Genomic DNA, 12,968 nt, shown 5'->3' on the forward strand with positions numbered 1-12,968 from the left:
GCTAATGGCTTATTTGCCTTTTTAGAAATTATATGGAAGGGATAGCTGCTAATGAAAATAGCAGAAAACCAGAGCCTTGGCTCTAGACAGGTAGAATAGTAAACATCGCCAATACTAATTGGATCTCTTTTCTGTTTATCAGGTTTCCCACATTAAGACACCAAAACAAGCCGATGAATTCATTGAAATTCAGAGTTCAACTGGAACATGGATCCAGCGCTGGCTTGTCCGGGTCATGACTGTTGTGAAACAGGTATTTTACTACTACTAGTTACTAGTAGTAACTATGCCAACAATGTTCTTGTTTTTTTTATACTTATGTTAAAGATGAGATGCAAACACATTCTGCATACTGTAACATCAAGTATGAGATACAACATATTAAGGCTCACCATGGTACATTGAATGTTAGATGCCAAAAGCAATCTTCCCTAGAAAAACACAATGAATTCAGCTAAAATAGGCAAAAAGGAGTACAAAAAGGAATATCGCAGGGTTGCCTACATTTTACACATCATCAAGCCCCTCCCCCAGGATGGAAAATAACCCGATTCGCAGATCTCCATGAAGATCTCCATGAAGGGGGAGGGACTAAAATGCTGCGATTAAGAGGGGAGGTTGCCGCAATCAAGGGGTAGAGCGGGGATCCCCTAGAATTCGCGAGGGTTGCCCACCTTTCCTGGGGGCTGGGAGGGGGACCCAATTTCCGGGAGCCTCCCGGTCATTCCAGGAGGGTAGGCAACCCTGGAATATCTCATGCATACTTAAAATATTTAGTAAACAAATGAAAGCAAGCAACACCAGATCCTGGCTGGTATTTAGTTTCAGTATATAAAAGATTGAGAAAGATTATTGCCATTGATTGACATAGGACCTGAATGCACAGATGCGAACTTGAAAAGCTGCAGATTATCGATACACTGCGCATACGTATGGTTCACAGTGCACGAGGCCATCTGGCAATGAAGTCCTGCAACTTTTTATAAAGGCACAGCATTCGCAAGGTGATTGACAGGACGCAGGCGTGCCTAGAAAAAATAAGAATGAACTGCAAAGTGCTGGTATAGAAAAAGCTTAAACACAGAGATACATCACCGATGTTTCTCTCAGGATCAGGAGATATATAAATGAAATAAAATAAAAAGCAGTTATCAGCAATGATGTCGTCAGGTTTAAGAGATATAAATGGGTTTCACGACGTGGGTAACCATATGCGTACCCTCACTCACTATTAGAAAGGTATCTTTTTATGGGTTCACCACACGTGCAGCATCAAGGTCAGAGGATGCGTACCGTACTCACAAATTAATGTGCAGCTACAGACGCATCTGGGTATCTTTACTTTAAGAAGGTGGGATCCTCTCATGGGAATATCACTACTCCATATATGGGTATAGAAAAACAGAGAGCCCACTTTCAAAAGTTGATAGAATTTATTTTGAACGGATACATAAAACTGGGATGTGCTGGATGGAAAAAGACACGGTACCTTAAGGCTGGGGTATTGGCCTTATACCCCAGTCCGTCACCGTCTGTAAGCAAAAAATCCCAGTGGTATTACAGCAAGTCCGCTCCTCTCCTTCCAACGCGTTTCGACAGAGAACCTGTCTTCCTCAAGGCTTGGAGAGGAGTGATCATAAGCCCATATTTATACCTATGCACATTTGATTCAATTGGGCTCACTTCCGCCGGAAGTGATCATCGGGCGGAAGTTCCCTTGGAGATATATTTAATATTAATCAGAAATTTTTGCCAATATTAATGCAATAATATAAATATTTAAAATAGATTAATGGCAAGATGATATCTAGCACTAAAGAGTATAAATGCTGGTTGATCCCATGTAATTTGAATGAGGCGCTATACTCAACCTCCTTAGGAATTAGAAAGTTCTCACCAATATTGTTCTGAGACTTAGCTTATGCAGTGATACCGGCCATATAGGTTTCTGTCCAATCAGATACCCCAGCAAGTGAGTACCAGGTGGTTTCCGGTCATTGGGCCCTGCTGTAGTATAGCCAGACGGCAGCGTGATGAGCAGGTTTACCGATGCAGATGGATAAGAGTGACCTATTTGCTATTCTGCCACTGTGATGGCGGCAGAATAGCAAATAGGTCCAGCATTAGCGGCAAAAGGCCAGGAATGTCCAGAGAGGATCAGTGCCAGTACATTTTAACATGGTAACAGTTTCCTCAAAATTATATGTATCCTTCAATTTCTAATACTCCTTAGCCTTCGTCAGCACTGACCGCCTGTATAGTGCAGGTAGGGGCAGAGATAATTCCTCAGTAACAGTGTCAGAGGGACTTAGAATATAGCTTCTTGGTCTAACGACTTGGTCACCATTATTGTCCCACTTCATCTCTGACTTCTTAGTATCACAGACCCATATGGGTATTTATAATGGATGCTGGGTGTGCAGTTCACATAGGCCCCTGTGTCCAGGGTTGCCCCGCACTGCACACTCTGTAACCAGATATCACTGGGAAGATGATGCTATGGAGAAGGAGGGATCTACTTACCACTGCACAAGGTAAGATGTTGGATGGGGGTGGCCCTAAGAATGGACCTTATTGCGTTTAAACTGCTCCTGCCCAGACCTCATTAAAGTTCTAACCCACCATAGCCCAGGTCCCAGATCTTACATTTATATTAGCTACAGAAGTCCCAGGATAAATGATCTAGTAATAGAAAAGCATGCCCCCATTCTTGGCAACTCAGGCCACCCACGCCTCTTTTCCTCCCCCCACACATTCGCAAATCTACAATGTGATTGGAGGGTGCAGGATGAGTCCTGCTTGGAAACAGCTTCCTGACCATTGGTAAGCTGCGCGACTATTCACCAATGCTAGCAGCCGTGAAATGGCCTCAAAATGCACATTCGGCACAAATCTGTGTGGCAGGGTACATGGCATGGCTTATATAGACAATGTGAGTGCATTGGTGGGTGTATATCTGTATGCTGACTCTTTCTCTTAGAAATTAAGCACAAATCGCCACTTGTGTATACTCCCAGCAATGGACCATGCTTTGCTATGGCCTGACTAGACCTTGACTGCATGCAGTTAAAATCTAGTCAGATCGCCAGTATTCTCACAAGAGAACACTGGTCTGCACGCCAGCGCTGGTGCATAACATGTGTGCCAGCAATGTGTGCTTGAGTAATCTGTGCTTAAGCACATCGCTTATCACAGGGCTGCCGTCGCCCCATGTGTATCAGTCTGTAGTTTGATGAATGGAAATTGCTGTGAAGAATTGCGTGGTGACTGCTGCAGCCTTTCACCTACTGTAAGTTGCAAAACTGGTCACATGGAGCTGTCAGATTTGTACGTAACAATTCGTAACACTGTGTCTCCTGTGGCCTCTACATAATATTAGGGTTTCCATTACTGTAATGCATCTGTACCACTGTCTGCAGCCTACAGGGAAGAAAGAGTGGGTAGTTTGCCATCCTCTCACCCCTATATCAACTGACCCTATTCATTACCTCTAACAGAGCTGCATTTTTTGGTTATTCTTTTCTTTACTAAACTGTGCTGCAGTCAATATCGCCCATGAGAAGCCATATCAATGGTATATACATTACAATACAAAATACATTTAAAACATTTTTGAAAAATTAGTCATTAACTTTATGGGCTTCCCATACCGGAGAACACATGAGTGTATCCATCTAGGATCATAGCTCAAACCTAGTTTATAAATTGAGAATTTCTATCATCTTGCCAACAGAATATGATTTACAGTAAATCAGGCATTTCCAACCTTCAGCCCTCCAGCTGTTGTGAAACTACACATCCCAGCATGCCTTGCCATAGTTTTAGCATTCCCTAATAGCAAAACTGTGGCAAGGCATGCTGGGATGTGTAGTTTCACAACAGCTGGAGGGCTGCAGGTTTGATATGCCTGGTTTAAATCATTACGATATTTGCACAAAATTATCTATTTTAGAAATGATCTATTTTAAAAGGTGAACATGGTTAAAAGGTTGACACAAGCAAAGGTCGAAATGTATGTCGCCATACTTTGGGCACAGTGCTTCACTGCGCTCGGCACACTATTTTATTCCCCCTCCATGTCCACTGGAATGGTAAAGTATGAACAAGTCCTTTTTTTGAAAGAAAGTGAAAAACTCACGTTGACCTTTTTTAGGTGTCAATCTTTTCACTGTCGACCTACTGACCGCATCACATCTTTAGAAAGGGGCCATGTACAACATACCTCCCTATCCCACTGTTGATATCATTGTAGGGAGTGTGGGTGCTCCAAGCACTGTACATAAATCTTGAAATACAACTTATAGAGCATTAATTAATGCCAACCAGTGATCAGCACCTTGGACAGTGGTTGTCACTCACCTGTAATGCTGTGTTCAAAGCTTCAACACATGGGAGTAGCGGGCGGGTGTGGTATGACACACCGACAGTTGTTTGATAGCAGATAAGAACCACTTGACCCATGTAGTTTATCCTAAACACATGTACATGCACACACACACTAGGGTTAATGTTTTTTGGAGACATAACATTTTTGGAGGAAACCGGAGCAAACTCCACACAGTTAGGGCCATGGTGGGAATCAAACCATTACCTCAGTGTGCAGTGTGGCCATATTTGTTACCATTACACCAGGTGTACTGCCCATATTGATACTATGATGATAACCAATGACAAAAACCCTTGTATATTCAGTACCTACAGTATGAGGCAGCATGCAAGCCTGGCAAGCTGTGATCCCAAATGACGGAATAATAAATTCACAATGGCTGTGAAAGTGTATAGTGCTGTCATGTATAATGCAATTAAAGTACATTATATGTTCAGTACTAACTGTCTGGCTTTGCTCTAGGTGTGGGAAAGTGTGCTGTTTTGTTTTACTGGCCAATTTAGGAGTAACACTGTACTTCTGGCTGTGGTCTGGTTTACCATGTCTCTAAGGTAACTATATTCTTCTACTTCACCATAACATCACATCCTTATGCAATATATACATCTATTTTACTCAATTTGTGGTCTTTGCTTTCTTTCCCTCCCTTGCAGCTTCTATGGTCTTACAGTGTGGTTCCCCGACACAATCCGCTACTTACAAGAGGAAGATTATGCAACCAAAGTGAAAGTATTTGAGGATGAGCACGTCAGGAATTTTGTTTTCAACTTCACACTTGAAAACCAAATACACATAGATGGAACCTATTACAATGATAAGTAAGTTATGACGAATATTGTTCCCCAACTCAGTTGTATAATGGAATATACAAATTAAATGGAATATATATATATATATATATATATATATATATATATATATATATATATAAGTAATATGAGTAAGAGTGTAACCACTCCAACAAAGACCGCCGTGTCTGTTTTATGCTAAGTGAGCCGCGGTTGTCTGAAACCGCTGCAAATGGTATGTGATTTATGACCTGTACCTGTACTTGGCTTTTAAAGAATAAAACACTTTTATCTTTTGATATACGCACTATGGAGCGCTTCCTTTCTTCCTCCTAGATATATATATATATACACACACACACACACATGTCTTTTTATTTATGCACTGTCTTCTTGCGGCTGGCATTGCGATGCGGTGACGGAGCCCCCCCGCGATACCTGTACTGTGGTCTGCGGGGGGTCTCCGCCTCCTCATTGCCGCCTCATGCTGCCTACACGCCGGGGATAGCTAAGCAGGCTGTCCCCGGCGCCTCCTCCTCCCCCATGCAGCCGGAAGGACATCTGGCTGCATTGTTAGGGGGAGGAAGGGCTTACCTTCCGGGGTCCAGGAGGACCTGCAAGAAGGTAAGCCCAAGGAGGTGGAAAGGGGGGGTCAGCAAGGGGTTGCGGCGAGGCGGCGGGCGGCAAAAAGAAGCCCATAGGCTTCTATAGGGTATCGCCACCCAAAGGTGGCGATACCCTGCCCAGCAAAATCTATGCAGCCGGGTAATAGTACATAGGAAAATGCGGTAAAACGGGGGTTTTACCGCATTTTCCCTTTAGTACATCCCGCCCTATAAGTGAAATCTAATAGGATGAGACCTTCAGAAAGTGAGAGATTTGGTAAGAAATCTCCAATTTTTTTAAAGCGGCAATCATTTACACGGCAAAATCAAACTGTTTTTTTTTTCTGTGTAAATGGTTGCCGCTTTAAAAAACTGGAGATTTCTTACCAAAGCTCTCACTTTCTGAATCTCTCATCCTACTAAATTCCCCCCCCCTAGATATTAGATGACAGCGCTCAGCATTTACCAAAATAAACTCACTCACCCAAAACGTAGCTACGCCACTGGTTAGGGGAGTAGGGGGAGAGGGTCGGGGTGTCTATCGGTATCCTAATTACGTTGACTTCGTTTAGAAACATTAAAAAGTCTGAACACATCAGATGTGCTAAACCACATTTATGTCTTACACTACGCTGACATCTAGTGGTAAATTGATTTAATGAAATAAAAATATTAAAATTCAACAATGTGCTAAAGAAAAAAGTCCTAACCTTTCTGATTAGGACCCTGCTTCAGGGTAGTATGCAAACCATCGGATGGAGATTAATGGTGGGTGGACTGCTTATGCACAGTACCTGTTCTGTTCACCTTAGTGCCTGAACAAGTACTGTGTTGTCATGCTCAGTGTCCTCAAGTCACAGTATGATTGACATGTTGCAGCCATGTGTGTGTGTGTGTGTGTGTGTGTGTGTGTGTGTGTGGGGAGGAACAGCGTCAGAGACCATTATACAAAATGTGGGCAAGCCTTGACCAGTGTCCTATTTCCTGTCCTCAGTATAGTGGAAAGTAACACTGAGTATCCGTCTTGTATACATAGTGTGAATGTGAGTTTTAATATTTTCACATTGCATCTTTGAAAATGGTGGAGCAGATCAACTTACTGCTTTAAGGAGTGACCATTGAAAATGGATATACATTTAAATCTTGGACATGCTACTGCTGTTTTATCAGCTTCTACTATCTAGAAATGTATGGGCCCCATACAATTGAAATAAGGCTCTCTACACAACATTATAAAATCATGATCCTGAATAACAATTCCCATGATGAAAGGCATATTATTTCCTCTGGAACAGGACCCTATGGCAGTTGCATTGACTGCCATGTCTCTAACTATAAACTTGCATTCTGCAAATGATCACACCTCCGCCCCTCCAACATCTCTGTTCCGGGACAACTGTTTTTGTGTTTTAATAAACATAACATTTATTTTCCCAGGTTCTACAAGATGAAACTTAAATATGTCACATTTGAAAATTGTCTCTTTGATGAGTGCTTCTTTGAAGATGTTACTTCACCTGGAACAGTCTTTAAGAATTGCACCATAAAAGCCTCATTTTTCTACAACACAGGTAAGACAGGGAATTGATTACAGTGATTAAATCAAAACTGTGTTGTTAGCCCCTCTATAATCATAGATACTTTCTAGTCAAAATAATAAATAAATGATTGGAATGATGTCAGATATTTATTTTTATTATTTACTTACATTCACATATGGGCATTAGTTATATCTAACACATCTCATAGGATAACCTCGGTAGCTATTTTAAACATTTAGGGGTAGATGTATGAAGCAGTGATAAGGAGGAGAAGTGATAAAGTGCCTGGTACTATGGGGTAGATTTATTAAGCTCGGTGAAGTGATAAAGTGTCTGGTTTTTATCACCAGCCAATCAGCTCCTAACTGTGAAGTCACAGGCTTGGTTTGAAAAATGACAGATAGGAACGTATTGGCCGGTGATAAAATACAGACACTTTATCACTTCCCTGAGCTTAATAAATCTACCCCTATATCACCAGCCAATCAGCTCCTAACTGTCCCTTTTTAAACCCAGCCTATAACTTCACAGTCAGGAGCTGATTGGCCAGTGATAAAGTGCCAGGCACTTTATCACTTCTCCTCCGTTATCACTGTTTCATACATCTACTACTTATTAACTTAATCCTCCCACAGTTACAGTGGTATCATGAAATAGAATCCAAGCAAGAAGGCTTCAAGTTATAATTTATTATTTCCTCAGTTGCATGTAATAAGTACATTAGGTGATGATTTATAATCTAGGTTTGACGAGACCCCCATGTTGGGCAGGGTCCTGTGGTGTATTCACTGTGCATGTACAGCCCGGTGCTCCATACCATCTTACTTTATCACTGGCCATGTTATATGTCCAGCATGATTCATATTACAATTATGAAGTAGTCATGTGACATCACTATATTCCTTAATTACATGTATTACATAATTACTTATTAAAAGCAGTATCAATGCAGTATTCTAAGCATTATTCAGTGAACCCTCCACACACATTTTTCATATTCATTTTTTACAGTCTTCTGGTAGAAACATAAACATGTATTGAATTTGACTGTAATCTAATCTACTAGTTTGCTAGAAATGTCATCTAATATGTAATATAATAAGTATATAAATAGTCACAGCTCTCTCATTATGCACCCTTCCAAAGATGAACAAAATCCACATGTTCATAAAGGTGGGCACAGCGTTAGGGGGTGCCTGTGCACCCGTAACACTTAATGTGTGCACGCATATGGCAACCACACAGAAATATCCTGGGCCCTGGTATACCACTCTTTTGCAAAGTTACATGTTATTTATCTATGAACAGTTACTTACAGTATATAGTGCACACATAGGCCCTTATTCTGATCGGTGCGGAAATTCCCGCATGCGGACGGACCGCCGATGTTGATCGTCTGCGCATGTGCAGAGGTCACTCTGCGCATGTGCAGGCGATTTCGCCGCACGGATTCTTTATACGCCGCACAGGGGGCGTAGAGGGGCGTGAGGGGCTACTTAGCCTCATTACCCTATGCATACGCCCCCCGTTTCATGGGCGTTCCCATGCAAACGCGGGGCGTATGCATGGTAATGAGGCCGTTACGCGTGGGTACGGGGCGGGCATCTGACATCGCCGGATGTCAGCTGCCCGCCCCCATACATGATTTCACACGGACAAGTGTCCGTGTGGTCTTGTGTTGCGGGACCTGGTGGAGCGTGCGGCCCTGCATTCGATGTTCGGCGACCATCGAATGCAGGGGCTGCTCCCAAGACGGAGGAGGCGTATCCCCGTCCAATTTCATGCGGATCGCCACATATCCGCATACGGACGGCAGGTGGCGATCCGTATGGAAGGCGGGGATTCGCCTGCACGGTTGCGGCCGCATATTCTGATCGGGCCGCACCAATCAGAATAAGGGCCATTATTTCACTGAGTATTTAGACCGTGTGGAGCTTACAAGCTATATTCCTTATTACATGAACACACATACACACTTGGGGAAATTTTTATCAGAAGTCTGATAAAGTAACGTATTTGGGACCTTATTTACACATTCCCGCACACAACGATACACCCGCGATGTGTGCTGAGCAATCTGTGCTGAGCGGGGTTTAGCTAGGCAAAACACTGCGACCTAGCAGGATAGATGGGTGACATACCTACTCAATGTGACCATTTTCAGATGGTTTTTTGCACTGATGTAGCTCAAAAGTCGAAAAAAGGAGCATTTTCAGCGAAACTCTTGGATCGGTGAGCAATTCTCCAATCCTTGTGTTTTCTGACTGTGCCGATTTTTCCCTCAGTCGAAAAATTGGCACTTTAATTTAATAGATCGAATGGAAATTCAACCCAAAATTGGATTGAAAAGTGTTGATTTCTGACCCTTTCAAAAGTAGGCACTAAATAAAAACCCCTATGTATCTTCACCTTTCCACAACACAGAATTTACAGGTTGCATTGACAGAATTAATGACCTGTTCCACTTTAATTTTCCCAGGATAATGCTTATTATTATTAATTATTATTATTATTATTATTATTATTATTATTATTATCAACCTTTATGTATTGTTGTACATTTTTGGCATACTGGCTAAACAAAGTCAAAGTTCTAATCTACAGTAGAGGTTATATAATGAGCCTGTTTTATACGCTACCACTTTTTATACTGGTGTTCTGCAGATCTCTACAAGCACAGATTCATTGACAGCACAGTAATTAACAGCACATTCCATAATCAAGAGGGGTGTCACATCGACTTCGAAGAAGATAACGATTTTCTGATTTACCTGGTTAGTTTTCTTGGAAGTCTGTCTGTATTGCCTGGAAACATCATTTCAGCACTCCTAATGGATAAAATTGGAAGGATAAGGATGATTGGTAAGTAGTATGCAGAAATATACACATATGGGGACAGGATTATTGTAGGTCACATACAGTAGCTGTATAGCTCAAATCATGCTAAATAATATGACCAAATTAATATTACTTGTGTGAATATATTTATAATAGAACAAAAATAAAGAGCACTCAAAAATGTACACATCTAGGGGGTTATTCTAGTCCTTTTGAATCCCCCGTTTGCACGGAGGATCATTGGTGTGTGTCCGCGCATGTGCAGACACAGTCTGTTCGCCTGATGCACGCATCCAGGGCAGCGGGCGGGGGACAGAGAGGGGTGTCGGCCAGCCCCATTAGCATATGTGAACGCCCAGCATTTCTTGGGCGTTCCCATGAGAACGCTGGACGTTCTCATGCTAATGAGGCTATGATGCGGGTGAGGGTGGTGGGCAGCTGACATCACCGGATGTCAGCTTCCCGCCCATTTCCTTCCTAGTGTGCACACATATGTAAGTGACTTGAAAGTCACTTTTATATGCATGCACCTTCCACATCTTTCAATGGTCAGCGACCATCAAAAGATGTGGGAGGTTCCCCTTGCCCTGCGAATGGATGTTTAACATAAACATCCTGTGCGTGGGAACACATGCTGCGAAGGGGGTGGCGGGCGGCCCTGCATTCGCAGGCAGCTTTGGTGGACTTGTAAGGCTGCGAATTCGTAGCCTTGCGAATCAAACAGAATACCCCCCCCCTAGTTTCTAATTCTGCCTGTATTCTGCTGTCTGAGATACGATAAAACAATTTTAAAACAATTTCTAAAAAACAGGAAACGCTTTGCTGCCTAGTGTAATATAGGGGGCGATAACCAACCTGCTCGCTAGACTGCGCGTGTTTAGAGCCTAGCGAGCAGGCCCCACTGAATACATACCCCCCTGCCAGCCGAATTCCTTTGCCGGTCTGCGAACGCATGTGTAAGGGTACATCCATTCGCAAGCACCCACACAGAGGAGATCCCCTGCCCGGTGCTCACAGCCGCCACGTGACCCAGGAGTCACTTGGCGGCTGCTTGTAGTGATGCAAAATCGGGGCAGGCGCCAACATCATCTGCTCGTCCCGAGCTGGCAGGGGAACGGCTCGGAAAGTGGGTAATGTCCCCATGCTGGGGGTCCACCCAAGAACGCCCCCCTGCCTGTCACTCAGGCTGAAAGCCCCTCGGCACAAAAAATAAATAACTGGCCACAAACCTTACTGGAAGGTGTGAATTCAGACCTGCTGCGAGCAAGTCTGAATCAGTCCCATAGTGTAAAGCAGGGTTGGCAGACAAGCTCTACTACATGGCAGAACATAGCAGTGCTTGATGTCACAACTGTCTTTGTGGTGAAATCTCTTATGTGTTTTGAGGAAAGGATTTCCTATTTTGTAACTGTCCCCTTTGTCCTCTCCGCAGCTGGGTCCATGCTGATCTCGGCAGTTTGTTGCTTCTTCCTCTTTTTTGGTAATAGTGAATCAGCAATGATTGGCTGGCAGTGCCTGTTCTGTGGCACCAGTATAGCTGCCTGGAATGCCCTGGATGTTATTACTGTGGAACTATACCCTACAAATAAAAGGTAATGCTATTTATTATGCCCAATGACTTGTGTTATTGTAACTGAATCCATGTTTTTGACACAGAAATTTTAACAGTCACTAAGATATTGGAGCAGAACCGTCCCAGCCACTATGACACAGGCTATTCACATAGGCATTTATACACTTCATAGAAATGCAAGAAGAAGTGATTTGTTTTTTTTAACTACAACTTGCTCTTTTAATGGTTTACTGTAAATCAGAGAAATTTATAAATTGAGGGAATCATGGTAGGTATTCTAATTGTGTTGCAATATTGCTGTACATTCTAACTGATATCTGCCTAGATGGACCTGTTAGTTGCTAGGTATTGGAGATCACTGGTTGCATTACGGGCTACAAAAGTACTACCTTCTCGGGAACAAAATATTAGCTCAGCCAACAAAGGTGTCTGCCTCCACTGTGTATAGAAAAAGGGTTTACTTGATTTCGAACAGAGTTAATCATTGTTTTAACACTGATATAAAGGTATGAATGTAAAGTACAGTGGCTTAAAACAAATGGGTGGTGGGTGGAAAGTGTGCGGTGGAAAATAGCTGCTGTTTTCCATCTGTATTCAGAGTAGGGATCTTTAATGTGGCTGCTCTGCTAATGAGAGCCTCCATCATCATTATTATCCCTACGTACAGGACCTTGCAGTAACATTATGTATACTAGCCCCTGAATAGTCTGCAATTCTGTCTGCATGACGGGGCATTCTTATTCTATATGCAAATACCCCATTAATGCCTGGTACTCTGAAAAGCCTGCAGATCCGCAGACATGTATATGGTCACCTTGGCAAGCCTCAGACTCATGCACTGTGTGCTAAACATTGCTGATGCAGCTGCTTTAAATGCGACTCTAAACCAGCCCAAATTTGTCAAAGGAGGATCTAATCATCAGCTTCCAATACACTTTGGGGGTTATTCTGGTTGACTCATTCGGATGCGAATTCGCACCCTTGCTAGTCAACCAAACCCTGCCTTGCGAATGGTGGCCGGCCACCACCCATTTGCAAGGTGGATTCACACGTAGGGCTTGTGAACGAATGTTACACAGCCATTCGCACACTTGTGTTATCCGCAACCATCGAATGATGACAAAGGCGAACGCAATATAAAAGTGACTCTAAAGTCACTTATTATATGCGTGGACGCTCGGGGGGAAATGGGCAGGCAGCTGACATCCGGTGATGTCAGCTGTCCGCCCCTGCACC

General features: G+C 43.0%; 1 protein-coding gene across 3 annotated transcripts in view; it reads left to right on the forward strand.

Moving 5' to 3' along the window:
* SV2B (synaptic vesicle glycoprotein 2B) overlaps nucleotides 1–12,968 on the forward strand; it is a 124,107-nt gene that overhangs the window by 102,849 nt on the left and 8,290 nt on the right. For all 3 annotated transcript variants that reach the window (XM_083184231.1, XM_083184229.1, XM_083184230.1), the window contains 6 exons: nucleotides 143–253; nucleotides 4,850–4,938; nucleotides 5,041–5,205; nucleotides 7,218–7,351; nucleotides 9,986–10,183; nucleotides 11,592–11,751. In XM_083184231.1, coding sequence (XP_083040357.1) covers nucleotides 143–253; nucleotides 4,850–4,938; nucleotides 5,041–5,205; nucleotides 7,218–7,351; nucleotides 9,986–10,183; nucleotides 11,592–11,751 — 857 coding nt within the window. The remainder of the gene's footprint in view (nucleotides 1–142; nucleotides 254–4,849; nucleotides 4,939–5,040; nucleotides 5,206–7,217; nucleotides 7,352–9,985; nucleotides 10,184–11,591; nucleotides 11,752–12,968) is intronic.

Source organism: Crinia signifera, chromosome 4 (genome assembly GCF_055691185.1).
Source record: "Crinia signifera chromosome 4, ASM5569118v1, whole genome shotgun sequence".
In the NCBI taxonomy this organism is placed as follows: domain Eukaryota; kingdom Metazoa; phylum Chordata; class Amphibia; order Anura; family Myobatrachidae; genus Crinia; species Crinia signifera.